The sequence below is a fragment of the Oncorhynchus tshawytscha genome, linkage group LG03 (assembly GCF_018296145.1).
Source record: "Oncorhynchus tshawytscha isolate Ot180627B linkage group LG03, Otsh_v2.0, whole genome shotgun sequence".
NCBI lineage: Eukaryota > Metazoa > Chordata > Actinopteri > Salmoniformes > Salmonidae > Oncorhynchus > Oncorhynchus tshawytscha.
Genome location: NC_056431.1, coordinates 40184822 through 40200509, shown reverse-complemented (window position 1 = coordinate 40200509; position 15688 = coordinate 40184822). Strand labels below are relative to the sequence as shown.

Below are 15688 nucleotides of genomic sequence, written 5' to 3'. Positions count from 1 at the left end.
GTTACGTAGCCTCTGAGTGTGTATTATTTTGTGAGGAGGACACCTTGGAGGCGTAAACAGGGCCGAGTCAGAGGAGAGTCATCTGAGAGTTTGCAGACTCAAAAATACTCTGCTATTGGTCGGTTGCGGGTGACCTAGAGCCGTTCTGACACTAAATTGATCACAGTGGGGATTGGTGCGGTCTGTGGGGGTCAGGGGCCAGGGTGACTATGTGTTCTGTGTGAAACACGGTACTTGGTGAAGCCCTATTGGAAGAAGGACCTCATTCTGAAAGTGTCTGTGTGACTGTCTAAGTGACCCTCAGAGGTGGTGAATTCCAATTATTTTAAATGTTCTAGCCTGGTATGCCCTGGGTTACTCTGTGTGAGTATTTTGTTATGGGATCACTAGGTAATCTTTGTAGGAGTGTTCTGTGTGAGTGGGGTAGGTTGACTCTGTGTGGGTAACCTTTTAATTATATTCTGATGTTCTGTGTGAACATCTGACCAGTTCTGTGTGAACATCGGACCAATCCTGTGTGGGTGATCCTTAAAGTTCTGTGTGAGTACCAAAGAATTTCTTACGTTTTATATGGATTCTGTGAATATAGGAAAACATGATCAATTGTATGTGTGTATAATCGATTACTAGAGATTTGATAAAGTAATGCTGAGAATATAATTAGATACAATTTAAACCACCCATTCGTAGACATACGTAGGTTTTGAGTTGGTATCTTTGATGGATAATTTGATAAAGATTCAGTTTTAAGCACTATTAAACTAGTCTACAAAATCTGGGAAATTGAGCTCTAGAAACTGATTAGAGTGTGTCCACTTTTGGTTATTTTACCCTAACGATGTAACTATAAATGCTTATTGGATTATCTCCGTCTGGGTACAACATTTGAAATAAAACTGCCCTTAAGGTCTGAAAATGTTTTATTTTTCTTCCTGGTATGAGAGGAGTTGCGGGATTTATTGAATAAACCATTTTCCATAAAGTTAGAGCGAATTAAGAAGGATTCTCGACGTAATTTATAATGTCGTACAAAGCCTAAGGTATCCATCAAACGAATTATCATTGCGTGATTAATGTGATGTAGTAAAGTAATTGAAATACGTTGCATGAGAAAACATAATCTACTTTTATTAAAAGGCGCAAGATCTGTTTCCTAGTCTATGAAAGTCGATTTGACTCTTTAACTGCTAATCTATTCATTTGGCATGTGAGAATCATCGTGGGAGTAACGCTTGGACCTTTAAATTAGGGCTATTTTACGACTACAGACAATTGTAAAGTTTGTTTATTTGCGGGGAGTCTTACTCATTCAAGTAGCGTTGGTGGTATAGTAATGAGCATAGCTGCCTTCCTAGCTGGGGACCTGAGTTCGGTTCCCAGCCAATGCACTGACCAAAAATATTTGACTAGAGTTTTTTGATTGCAATTCAACTATTGGTATGTTTTGCCTGGAAAGATACGGTCGCTAGTGTTTGTATAAGATATAAACTGAAAGTTTTAATAGCTTGTTTGGTTCAAATTGAAAGAAGGGATGAATTGGACTTTTTAATAGATTGTTTCAAAATAATAGCGAAGCGAATTTTGATGCAAGAGACGGTGTCTGTTGCCTAAATGATCTGCTGGAATAACGTATTGAGAATGGAGTCGTATTTAAATTACTGTATCATAGAGGAGACAGTAACCTAAATTAAAGAAATTCTAAATAATAGCGGAGAGATAATGGCGATAGAGTGGTGCCCACCGAAATGTTTTTCATTCTTATGGATTGACTGACATATGTTAGAAATTTGGCGCTGTGCGTGTTATTTTTAAAGTCTTGTGAGGAAAGAGAAGAGAAAGTTGTAAAGTTTGGTTTTAATCTTTTTTTTTTTTTCTTTAAATTGTTTTTTTTACCCCCACTTTTGTGGTATCCAATTGTTAGTAGCTACTATCTTGTCTCATCGCTACAACTCCCGTACGGGCTCGGGAGAGACGAAGGTCGAAAGCCATGCGTCCCCCGAAACACAACCCAACCAAGCCACACTGCTTCTTAACACAGCGCGCATCCAACTTTGAAGCTTTGAAATTCTTATTTTCATTGACGGCCTAGGAACAGTGGGTTAACTGCCTGTTCAGGGGCAGAACGACAGATTTGTACCTTGTCAGCTCGGGTCGATGAGACAAGGATATCCCTACCGGCCAAACCCTCCCTAACCCGGACGACGCTAGGCCAATTGAGCGTCGCCCCACGGACCTCCCGGTCGCGGCCGGTTGCGACAGAGCCTGGGCGCGAATCCAGAGTCTCTGGTGGCACAGCTATTTTTTATATTTTTTTCCAGTGGGCAGAAATATAACCCCTCTCCTCTCAACGCTTTGCCCTTAACCACTGCGCCACCCGGGAGGCCTGAGTTTGGTTTTAACCTTACGATAGAGGTAGGGCAGAACGTTGAGAGGAGAGGGGTTAGATTTTTGCCCACTGGAAAGAAAAAAAATAGGATATGTTAAGCTGAAAGTGATTCAGGTGTGAATAAGGAAACATTATGATAATGTATTCTGATGGTTATTGATTCCTGGTTTGATTGTTTAGGTAACACCAGTGAATTTGAGCAGGAAGAAATGTAATACAACATTGTAATCTGTTTCCATTACATGGAACAATGTCAGGTCATTAAAGTTGATTGCAGTTTGAGTCATTTTTATTTTTACAGGGACAGTGCACATTAATCACAGTTGTGTGTGTCTAATGGCAGGGTATTCCAGACATGGGAAGCTCTCACACTGAAAGCAGATTGACTAAAGGTACTTTTCTTTAAGGGAACTATACAGTCATCTCTCATGGCGGATCTTGTGGATCTGCTGCCATAAGGTTTGGGTTTTCTGCTTAACAAAAGTACTGAGTAGAGGGGGAGCCTGGACATATAGAATCTTGAATACAAGATAGGCGTCAGTGTATTGCATAAGATTTTTTCCAACTCAGGAGCTTATGCTTTCTATAGCTATTGGGTTTCCTATCAAGTACTTTGAGAGCCTGTTTGCAGACAGACTGAATGGGTTTTAATGTTGTAAAGCAAGCTTGGGCCAAACTAGTAAGGTAGTATGTTAAGTGGGGGAGTATCATAGATTTGAATTATAGTTTGGTTACCTCTGTAGTCAAAACAATTTCATATGTTTTGGAAAATTAGCTAGGTTGAATTTGGTTATTTGAGTTATTTTTTACATTTTCTTTTTAAAAGAGAGGATGGAATCAAGTATGATGCCGAGGTACGTAAAATCAGATACCACCTGGAGCTTTTCCCCTGATACATAGACATCTGTCTCAGTGGCATCAGTTGTTTTCTTTGTGAGGAACATGCAGACTGTGTTTGTTTTTTTAATTGAGATGCAGACATGAGTCTCTCAGAAATTTTGTCATCTGAACCATTACAGTAGTGAGTTCTTGTGTAGCTTGTTGTTTGTTATTTGCATGCATTTATCACTGTATCATCTGCATACATTGGAACTTCAGACCCTGTACAGACAGAAGGAAGATCATTAATGTACGAGCTGAACAGTATTGACCTTTGGGGAATGCAAAACTTGTAGATATAAGTGGAAAGAAGTTAGTTTTGATTTTTACGCTGATGAGACAGCACCAACTTTTGAAAGATTTTAGATTTGTTCAAAATCAGGATAGTTTTTACGAAACATATCAACAGGTTGAAATTATTAGATTGCTGATTAAAGGGGTTATGGGTTTGTTTATTTGTTTACTGTTTATTTTAGGTGTTGATTTCACTTAATTAAACATTGTATTATCTGTGTGTGTTTGAGTAGGATTCTTTCTTCCGGGACGGATGGAAGTTATCTAACGTATGTATGTTAAAGGAGACATGGGAGAACACGTCTACATTTTTATTAAATGCCTGGGATTAAATATCACTGATTCCTTACGCTGAGAAATGTACTACATTTGCGACAGAGGAAAAAATAATTACATTTAGATAGTAAAGGCACCAGGATAATTGTATGTTCAATTAAGCATACATATACATTTATGTAGATTAAAATGTATGATTAATGATTTGAGGTACAGTGGAATTATCATTATTATTAGGTTTTGTTTATAGTTCACTTTTGAGTTTCTGAATCGGTGTAGTATAATGAATGCTAACGAAGTGTTTTGTGTTTTTTCTGGGAAAATGGGGGTGTCATTGTCTCTCTTTGAAATGTTTCCTGGGACTATAATCTTGGGGAGAGTGAGTGAGATTGAGGCCGTAAACTATCAAATTGAAAGGGCCTGGAAGTTTTTGTGTCTTTTTGCATTACGGTTTGCAAATACACACACAGGTCAGAGACCTGGCCGGGGTGGTGCCAGAATGACAACCTTTCCATCGACGAAGGAGATGATTGTGGACCTCAGGAAAAGGAGGACCGAGCATGCCCCCATTCTCATCGACGGGGCTGTAGTGGAGCAGGTTGAGAGCTTCAAGTTCCTTGGTGTCCACATCAACAACAAACTAGAGTGGTCCAAACGCACCAAGACAGTCGTGAAGAGGGCACGACAAAGCCTATTCCCCCTCAGGAAACTAAAAATATTTGGCATGGGTCCTGAGATCCTCAAAAGGTTCTACAGCTGCAACATCGAGAGCATCCTGACTGGTTGCATCACTGCCTGGTACGGCAATTGCTCGGCCTCTGACCGCAAGGCACTACAGAGGGTAGTGCGTACGGCCCAGTACATCACTGGGGCTAAGATGCCTGCCATCCAGGACCTCTACACCAGGCGGTGTCAGAGGAAGGCCATAAAAATTGTTAAAGACCCCAGCCACCCCAGTCATAGACTGTTCTCTCTACTACCGCATGGAAAGCGCTACCGGAGTGCCAAGTCTAGGACAAAAAGTCTTCTCAATAGTTTTTACCCCCAAGCCATAAGACTCCTGAACAGGTAATCAAATGGCTACCTGGACTATTTGCATTGTGTACCCCTCACCCCCTCTTTTACACTGCTGCTACACTGTTCATTATATATGCAGTCACTAACTATACATTCATGTACATACTACCTCAATTAGCCCAACCAACCAGTGGCCCCGCACAATGGCTAACCGGGCATTCTGCATTGTGTCCCGCCACCCCCTCTTTTACACTACTGTTACTCTCTGTTCATCATATATGTATAGTCACTTTAACCATATCTACATGTACATACTACCTTAATCAGCCTGACTAACCGGTGTCTGTATGTAGCCTCGCTACTTTTATAGCCTCACTATACAGCCTATTTCTTTACTTACCTATTGTTCACCTAACACCTCTATTGGTTAAAGCCTGTAAGTAAGCATTTCACTGTAAGGTCTACACCGGTTGTATTCGGCGCATGTGACAAATAAACTTGGATTTGATTTGAAAATCTTTATTGCAATAAAATCCAATTCATTTTCATCAAATAACCAGTGCTCTCAATCTTCTACCAAATATCAAACTTACTGATGACTTGTAATCGTCTCCTTCAGTGCAGTATAAAGGATATCTAACTTGTTAAGTAACACGTTCAAGAAAAGTGGTTATAAAAAATAAAATTTAACTTTTCAGAAGTCAGCAGTCACTTATAAACTAGAGGGTTTCTTTAATTCATTTCGGCACATAATAACTTAATCTACAGCCATTTGAGAAAAAAAAAATCATAAAATGGCAATAATTCTTAATCATTTTATCACAGCATACAATGTGGAGATACAGTATCAATTCAGCCAAAATACAAGATAGAAACATGTGCCCATTGACTGAAGTGGTATCAATATGGTCCAGTAAAACTGAGTTAACACCCATGTACCTGCCGGAAGTTTGTCATTTAACCGTAAAAAATATAATGCAGGTTCTCCAATATCAATCTGTTCACTCCTATTACACCGCGTGTCAAATAGAAAACAAACCTATAATAGCAGCTAACTAACAGTACCTATCCCTTGATCTTTATTGTTCAATATTAATGAAATCTGACAACAAATAACATGAATGTGCAAACAAGTCTTTTAGACACCGGGTCTAGTTTGAGTACCAGAAATGGTACAATTGTTTGAAAAGACTGCTGCATTACAGTAATACATTTGTTGACCATGTCAACTTTTAGAATCACACACACAAGGTCAACTTTACAGTGAGATACTACAACTAGTGTCCTGAACTAAACTTTTCTGTGCGCATATATTTCAAGCAATGGGTTTCATATTTGTCACCTGCAATATTAGAGCTGGAAGGTCAGAACAACCAACATGGAATGGAACGCGGCATTCTTAAAAAAGAATAAGAAAAAAAAAGACATCTGCCTGTATTTATTTTGAGCCTCACATTACATCAATATAGAGTTCCCAATTGGCTTAATTCACCTCAAGGCATTTTGTTCAAATGTATTCTCATCGCTATCTGCCCTTGTAAATATCCTTGCGCCTTCGCAGCTCCTCCAAGACCCGAGCCCGGAACAGTGTCCAGTCCTCATCCTGGTCCTGCTGGAGGCCCAAAGCCTGGTGCAGCTCAGAGGAGTGGATGCGCAGGAATGGGTTGTACTCCTTTTCTTCTCCAATGGTGGAGGGACTCTGAAACCACATGATTATGGAAACAATGTATGAAGAACAAAAGAGCAATAGTAATTCTCTCAACTCAACATACTATAGGTAGTTTTTGCCTTAACTTTTCCAAGTAGAGGTCTGAAAGGTTTCTTCAGTTAATGGTTTGATAGAAATGATCTGCATGTGCTGTATGTAAAGACAGAGGGGTATGCTCGTGTAAGCACATGGGAATGTGGAAAACGTACTCCTCAGCCTGAAGGGTCACCACTTGCGGTAGCGGATAGCTGGGTCTCGACCCCGCCCTGTGCAACTGGGTCCTGGACTTTCTGACGGGCCGCCCCCAGGTGGTGAGGGTAGATAACAACATCTCCACCTCGCTGATCCTCAACACTGGGGCCCCACAAGGGTGCGTTCTAAGCCCTCTCCTGTAATCCCTGTTCACCCATGACTACGTGGCCATGCACGCCTCCAACTCAATCATCAAGTTTGCAGATGACACTACAGTGGTAGGCTTGATTACCAACAACGACGAGACGGCCGACAGGGAGGAGGTGAGGGCCCTCGGAGTGTGGTGTCAGGAAAACAAACTCACACTCAACGTCAACAAAACAAAGGAGATGATCGTGGACTTCAGGAAACAGCAGAGGGAGAACCCCCCTATCCACATCGACGGGACAGTAGTGGAGAAGGTGGAAAGTTTTAAGTTCCTTGGCGTACACATCATGGACAAACTGAAATCGTCCACCCACACGCCTCTTCAACCTCAAGAGGCTGAAGAAATTTGGCTTGTCACCAAAAACCCGCATCCTGTCAGCCTGTATCACCGCCTGGTACGGCAACTGCTCCGCCCACAACCACTAGGCTCTCCAGAGTGTAGTGAGGTCTGCACAACGCATCACCGGGAGCAAACTACCTGCCCTCCAAGACACCTACACCACCCGATGTCACAGGAAGGCCAAAAAGATCACCAAGGACACCAACCACCCAAGCCACTACCTGTTCACCCCATCCATCACCCAGCAGGCGAGGTCAGTACAGGTGCATCAAAGCTGGGACCGAGACTGAAAAACAGCTTCTATTTCAAGGCAATCAGACTGTTAAACAGCCATCACTAACATTGAGTAGCTGTTGCCAACATACTGACTCAAATCTCTAGCCACTTTAATAATTAAAAATTGGATGCAATAAATGTATCACTAGGTACTTTAAAACAATACCACTTTATATAATGTTTACATACCCTACATTACTCATCTCATATGTATATACTGTACTCTATACCATCTACTGTATCTTGCCTATGCTGCTCGGCCATCGCTCATCCATATATTTATATGTACATATTCCTATTCATTCCTTTACACTTGGGTGTATAAGGTAGTGGTTGTGAAATTGTTAGATGACTTGTTAGATATTACTGCATGGTCGGAACTAGAAGAACAAGCATTTCGCTACACTCGCATTAACATCTGCATGTGACCAATTTGATTTGCTTCTTAATGTTTTTTATGTAGCTTAAACCTACTGGTTTTGTGAATTTGGGATCTATCGTCCCACAACTGTCCCAGAGTCTGTTGTTTGGGCTATTTCTTTCTCGAAAAGCTGACCAATGGAACAGGTCAACTTTTCTACTATGGGGGATAGTAGATTGACATAGCCTTATGAACACGCCACCTATGAGCCTACGTACATTGAATTAAATTGCCAGAATGCTATAGCCTAATTAGCCTACTCCTGTCTATACAGAAATAAATAAAGTCATTCAAAATAGGCTACTAAAGTATGACCTGGCAACAGAGGATCATTAGCTCACCCTTACAAAAAAAAAAAAAAGTTGTGGATTGTTTTAAAATCGTATTGCCTAGTTTGTTTTTTAACCTTTATTTAACAGTTGGAAGGAAAGGCAGAGCGCAATTTATGCAGTGCGCCTGGCAAATACATGATTGTTGAGTAATGAGGCCCAGCCAGGCATATCGCAATACGTCAAAATTAAATTGTCCGCAAAGAAAATGGCTATTGCTGTAAAGAGAAGACAATGAAAAGACCAATCTGTCTTTTAGTTATCAAAAGTCTCAATTTAATTGACCCGAACAACAGTAGGCCTATAGCCTACCTTATTGGCACTAGCGAGGAGCATCGGTCATATCACCAGGTGAGTGCGCACTGCACATATTCACTCTTGGCTCAATGCCACTTAAAACTTTTTTTCTAGGACAATGATTTCCTCCTCCAGTTTAGACAAGACGTCATATTATATGCGTCTCCCCTTCTCATAGGCCTATTATATGGACAACGTCGTTTTGATTGATCTGCTTGTCAGTGTCAGCAGAGTTGGCTAACCTGGAATTTGTCGTATCAAAAAAAAGATTCTGCTAATGTCTCCTGTCATATAAAGTGCTGTAGAATTGCATTAAAATGTGTTTTTCCCGCGCAGAGAAAGAAACGTACCTCTTCGCTATACACGCTCAGCCATGCATTGAACAGCCTTTTTTTTTGCGAACAGTGATCGAGTTATATTATTAGCCTAAATGATGACTATCCACTCTACTCATCGCATAAATCGACAAATACAATGATGCATCGAATGCTTTATTATAAAAGGTGAATTTTTATGCGCTTCCCCAAACTTGAAACTCACGCACCGTCCATCCATAGACTAGTGATTTGACGGTTCTTTACTCGTCTTGTTGGCTGAGGACGTGGACCGTTGCCCTAGCATCTTCAAAGTGCGCGGTAAGGACACACGCCATTGCATTCTCAACTTGCATGTTCTGTTTTAACTACCATAATCTAAATGCGATTTCTAGCATTCTGAGCACCGTTAGTGGACGCCCTAATTAGGTTACGCCCCCCAATGCATACGGATCCGGTACATTTCTCAAAACGTCCGGTCGAATAAAATGCTGCCAGTCAAATGTTCGCCGCCATATTTTCATAACAGACAGACACCCTGCTTGTTAGTAAAGCATCTCCTCAGGGCAGAGGCATCCGACCCACACCCTGATCCCAGCAGCTCAGATTAGTCAAATCCACAGCAAAGACCGGATATTATCCTCCTGACCAAATTAAAATCCCACCCACAGCTCTAGTCTGGCATGCATTCCACCGTTGGAATCTTCATCCACTAACGTCAAAGACACTAGGAGGATGCGATCACTGATGGTAGGGCTATTTCTAGTCTCCTACATATACATAAAAGTTTCATAGACATGAGGTTATGAGAATTGATTCACGCTGTTTTTAACACGTTCGGCATAGATACAGTAGATACACTGACTGATGTACCGCCGAAGATGGGAGCATTCAGTGAAAGTGCAAAGGCATTCCGACAAAGACGGTCCCGTGGGCCCCCCTGACAAGCCTCTCTTCCACACAGCCCGGGATAGTGACTACCTTTGGGATTTGATGCCAGTAAGGAATAACAACGAGGATGGATTATTCTCCGTACCGTACACAGCTTTTGACCTCTCTGTTGTAGGACCCACTGGTATTTGTTTTCCCTGGCAGCGTTGTGGGGCTCCACCTCGGCAGCAAACATCAGGTTGTCCTCTGCATACTCATGGCCTGGGAAATACAAGTCCGTGCACACGGAACACAGACATCAATACAAGTCTTACAGAAGGGACTGGCGCTGAAATATTTTGTTTGTCATTCTAATGCATACAGTTGCACTTAATGCAAACAGACAAGGAGGAGGTAATTTCCCTACCAGGCCATAAGAGGGTTTCATCACTCAAGGAGCCGACCGTGTCTAGTGACGACAGCATTGTTAAGGCACTGCCTTCAAACATCCTCCCTGCAGACAAAATAGATGATCTACCGCAATTACCGAGTTATATACGCTCACGCGACGCAGTGGATGACACTCAAAGCAAACATAGTGCATTACAGCTACAGAAGCCGAACAACTGTGAACCTGCTTTTCAATACGTGCCCATTGCTCACTTAAGTGCATCAAAAAATAACTAACTACAGAGCTGATTTTGGAGCTGGACTTACCGCATCCAGAGAGGAACACCAGGTCACCTGAGAACAGGCTGGAGGGGGCTCCTATGCTACGACCATCCAGGAGGTAGATCATATGACCCACTGTGTGTCCAGGTGTGAACAGTGCCTTGAAGTGCATACGGCCCACGTCTATGGAGTCTTTGTCTGTCAGTGGGCTGGAAAACCAAGCAAAAGACAATAGGCTTCATGCATGCGGTCATCAGATAAGTTCATGTGACCACCTGGACAGTTGATGTGCATATTAAGAGTCACACACCACTGCTTACCTCTTCACACCACTCAGATAACAGTGAGATGCTTCAAAGTACAAATAAGTCGCCTTGCACAAGCCTTGGTTTGTGTGAATTGGAACGGCTTACAGGAGCACGTCTTCTGTTTCTGTAGCGTGAGTCAGCTGGATGCACGAGTACATTCCCTAGACAGGACGCTGGCCCAGATTCACACAGAGGCAAAAAAGTTTGACCAAGGCGGAATGAAGGCGGGATCTTCATTGATTAGCAATGGAGATTGGGCATTCATTTCGCGATTCCGCTTTGTTGAAGAAGCTTATTTGCCGCTAGTCTGTGAATCTGAGAGTGTTCCAAGATTGAGACAGATTGAACATGTGCCAGCCTGTATGGCATGACGCGCTGTTTCAAGTTGTCAAATGAGGGTTTGTAAGGTCATGAAAAGTCATGGAAATGAGTTTCCTAATTGTTGTTAATGTAATTCAGGAAAGCACACTTAAATATGATCAATCAATTAAGAAAAGGACATATCAGCCATTATCGGATTGACCTTTCACTGGGCGTCTGTGGTGCTGCGAGTGCCAGTGGGCCGTTGCCCGAGGAGGGAGAGCGTGACACTTCAGCAGCAGGTGTAAAATAATGACAGAGTAAATAGATCACCAATTCACAAACACAACTAGCGAGATAACTGCTACACATTAACTATAGCTAACTAAGCATTCACGTTGTTGTTGCCTTTCCACCAGCACGGTGTAGCCTAAGTAAATCTGCGCAGTTGGAAAGCTGGAATTCCCCTCTATTAAACAGTAGCCATGTAATTGCAATGTTAAAAATATTCCCCCAAAAATAGCCTACCAAGGCACCAAGGCACCTGCAAGTTCCCGGACATTTCTGGTGGGGAATGGCCCTAGCCCTCACCCTCACCCTCCAATCCAACAGGTCCCAGACATGCTCAATGGGATTGAGATCTGGGCTCTTCACTGGCCATGGCAGAACACCGACATTCCTGTCTTGCAGGAAATCATGCACAGAACGAGAAGTATGGCTGGTGCCATTGTCATGCTGGAGGGTCATGTCAGGATGAGTCTGCAGGAAGGGTACCACATGAGGGAGGAGGATGTCTTCCCTGTAACGCACAGCATTGAGATTGCCTGCAACGACAACAAGCACAGTCCGATGATGCTGTTACACACTGTCCCAGACCATGACGGACCCTCCACCTCGATCCCACTCCAGAGTACAGGCCTCAGTGTTACACTCATTCCTTCTATGATCTGGTGAGGACCTGCCTTACAACAGGCCTACAAGCCCTCAGTCCAGCCTCTCTTAGTCTATTGCGGACAGTCTGAGCACTGAAGGAGGGATTGTGCGTTCCTGGTGTAACTCGGGCAGTTGTTGTTGCCATGCTGTACCTGCCCTGCAGGTGTGATGTTCGGATGTACCGATCCTGTGTAGGTGTCGTTATACGTGGTCTGCCACTGCGAGGACGATCAGCTGTCCGTCCCGTCTCCCTGTAGCTCTGTCTTAGGCGTCTCACAGTACAGACATTGCAATTTATTGCCCTGGCTTGCCCTGCAGTCCTCAATTTATTGCCCTGGCCACATATGCAGTCCTCATGCCTCTTTGCAGCATGCCTAAGGCATGTTCACGAAGATGAGCAGGGATCCTGGGCATCTTTCTTTTGATGTTTTTCAGAGTCAGTAGAAAGGCCTCTTTAGGGTCCCAAGTTTTCATAACTGTGACTTTAATTGGCTACAGTCTGTAAGCTGTTATTGTCTTAACGACCGTTCCACAGGTGCATGTTCATTAATTGTTTATGGTTCATTGAACAAGCATGGGAAACAGTGTTTAAACCCTTTACAATGAAGATCTGTGAAGTTATGTGGATCTTTACGAATTATCTTTGAAGGACAGGGTCCTGAGAAAGGGATGTTTCTTTTTTTGCTGAGTTTATATAAGCATGTCTAGTTAGATACGTTGCTTCGCAGTAGCCTACCTTATCCATTTGATCCCTGATTTATTGAATGAGGGAATCATTTTATAAAGACAAAAGTATTTGGTTGTAATGTTGAAAAAGACAGGCCTTCACACCCAGGAGCTCTCCAGATGGAGGGTTGACCACTTGCGACTAACAGTGCAATTCTATATGGGGGGAATAAGTGCCTTGATCAAGGGCACAACGGCAGGAGGTGGTAGGTCTACATGGGATCAGACACAGTAGCTTTCCAGTGTCAATAATGTTTACCTTTTCATGTAGGCTATAATAATCGGTGTGAAAATTTGGTTCAAAGTCATGGAGAAGTCGTGGAAAATGTGTAAGAACTGTTAAGAGACTAACCAGAGATCTGAAAAAGGAAAAAGACACCTCCAGTACTTCTTCCATCCCAAGTCTAGCACTGACGATATATGAATATATGAATTACTGATTAACATGCTAAATACAAGCCAATAATAGTGAGAAGCTGTGATGTCACAGTGAATCATTTGACCTTTTCTGATTTTATGTAATCTGAGACTGAGGAGATAATTCTCCACAAATCCATAGTAGACAAATCAACGGACAGTGCCATGGGAACTACTGGTGACATTCTGTTTAGCAAGTGAAATGCATGTTTGCCCTCTGGATCAATATCTTCAATGATACATACCAATCTCCTCTATGACTTTGAATCACAGAATTGGGCAAATAACATGCAATTTCCCCTATAATGTTTGCCATAACTACAATTTTCACGAGAACATAATGACGAAAGATGAGGGCTGATATTCCAAACACAACGGAAAAGCTGTCAAAAGATAGGGACCGTGACTTACTACGCAGCTGTAGCCTTGACTTACTGTGTGAGGCCAGGAATGTTATCAGTTGCATTTCCATAAACACGACATGAGCTGTACAGCTTTTTAAGTCCTTTGTTACCCCCACTGTGGTCCCTAGGGATAAAAACAAAAATATGTCTATTACATTTTTATTTTTTTAAGCAGCTACTTAATATCACATTATAAAAAGTGTGTAGATGAACAACACAGAACATGTCAACATAATATCACACTGCAATGCGACCTATAACATTTGGATGTCGCATCAACGACAAAATATTGAACAGGTCCATTGATATGTATGACACCTACAACCCAGTTCATCTAATCCTCCATCTACAAGTAATTTTGGCATTCAAAGTAATGACGCTCTCGGGTTCTCACCAGTGTTTGTGTGTGCAGAGGATCGCTTCTAACATCACCCCTTCTTCCTCGAGGACTGCCTAAAACGATTACAGACAGTGGCATCAATTATCGTCGACAGGGTATAAACATTCATATCACGACCGTGGCTAAAAACCCACCACTTTAAAGCACTAGATATAGGCTACACTAGATGGAGGCGAAACACAGACTGGAACTGAAAAGTGCTGTTTGTATTTTATATATATATATATATATATTATAAACTAAAGATAATATAACACGTTTGAAGTCATTGGGGCGAAAATGTTACATGAGACATGCACTTTTATATGAAACATGCTGTGGATAGATCGAGGACACCATAAACCACAGTGTGGCCTACTCCAGACTGAGCAATCATTGTATGTGTATGGGACAGAGGCCAGACTGGCACCAGAGTCAGCTACATCCAATCAAAGAGGGTCTTATTGAGGCCAAGAGGAAGTGCCACAGATGAGATGAGGCATTATGACAGTCAGCCCTTTCAGAGGCTCCTCCATATTTACATTTAATAGTGTATTGTTCTGTGTTGCAATCACTCAATGTCCCAAATTATCTTGTGAACGCTGACTTATATACTGAATGTCCACTGTAGCATAGGCCGATGAAATGCCAAGCTCACCAGATGCTTTGTTACGTTTACACGACATAGTCTTCATAGTGCCCCAACTATTTCAAGAGAGAGTATTAAAATGGTCAGAAAGTAGATCTACAAAGAAGGCATAACCATGACCCGTCACCCACCTGAACTGTCTGTGGGTCTGCAGGGTCTACCACCACTGCAACGCTCGAGGCCATGTCAATGACAAGATAGCTGTAGTTATCAGACAGCACTGAAATGGGCATGATTTTAATACCTGTAGATAGATGAGTGACAGGAGACGTGTAAGTGATGCACTGATCTTTATGCTAGCTCACATTATTAACTGACTAAACATGAGTAGCCTGTTGGAACCACAGCTAACGTTACCATTTAATTCCATGGGCTGTGCTCTGGAATGTCCAGTGGGGAACTGCTCGCGTGCCTTCCTCATCTGCCTCTTGTAGTACATGTAACCAAGTTTGGTTCTTGTGTACAATGTATACCTAAAATGTAACAGCCTGTGTTATTTCAGTTATTTTCATAGTTACATTATTTGCAGGCAAAATAATGACAGATGTAACTAGTTCGCTAGCTAACAGAAGCATCGCTTCATTTTGTAAGAAGTGAGAAACGACAATGGGGAAAAATACATTTTGATTCGGAAAATACTGAAGCTTCAACCAACTTACGCGATCCGAAACAGGGGTTTCTCAGTGCGTGCCATTATTTGACCAAAAAAGCTTTTCCAAATGGTACGTCCTGTGCGCCTAAAACGAAGACATAAACATAGCACGCTGCAAAATGATGCAGTTGCAATGAGGGTTACCGACCAGTCAGGAGGCGCCATATTGCGTGGGCGGTGCAACGTATGACCCAATTTTCGTCACATTTCGCGGAAGTGTTTTCACTAGTGTGTTGTGACCAACATTAGCGTGAGCAACACTACTGGAATCTTCGACTCTCCTTCAAAATAAAAGTATACCATTGAAACTAAAACTGTTGAAAACATGCAACAGTCAGTCTATTGTGTGTTTTGGACATTCATATTGCACTGTACAGCCTAACATATGGATTATGCACCTATGAAATGGGGGTATCAGTGACACCCACAGAACACAACTATG

The 15688-nt window shown here is 42.2% G+C and overlaps 1 protein-coding gene across 1 annotated transcript; it reads right to left on the bottom strand.

The window, feature by feature from the left end:
- Positions 1–5560: 5560 nt before the first annotated feature.
- pnkd (PNKD metallo-beta-lactamase domain containing) lies at positions 5561–15440 on the bottom strand. Its single transcript, XM_024403914.2, has 9 exons — positions 15254–15440; positions 14952–15067; positions 14726–14838; positions 13961–14019; positions 13598–13690; positions 10524–10687; positions 10234–10320; positions 9973–10088; positions 5561–6551 (listed from the first exon to the last, which is right to left on the bottom strand). Exons 1-9 carry the CDS (start codon positions 15409–15411, stop codon positions 6378–6380), a joined length of 1080 nt encoding a protein of 359 aa, XP_024259682.1. The 5' UTR covers positions 15412–15440; the 3' UTR covers positions 5561–6377.
- Between the last annotated feature and the right edge of the window lie 248 nt (positions 15441–15688).

Bases quoted from the DNA above. Each gene is read 5' to 3' on its own strand.
- pnkd (XM_024403914.2), bottom strand. From the start codon at position 15,411: ATGGCGCCTCCTGACTGGTCGGTAACCCTCATTGCAACTGCATCATTT. The intron at 14,020-14,725 runs GTGGGTGACGGG...TAATCGTTTTAG, and splicing joins CAGACCCACAGACAGTTCAG to GCAGTCCTCGAGGAAGAAGG. The intron at 10,089-10,233 runs GTAGGGAAATTA...TGTATTTCCCAG, and splicing joins TGAAACCCTCTTATGGCCTG to GCCATGAGTATGCAGAGGAC.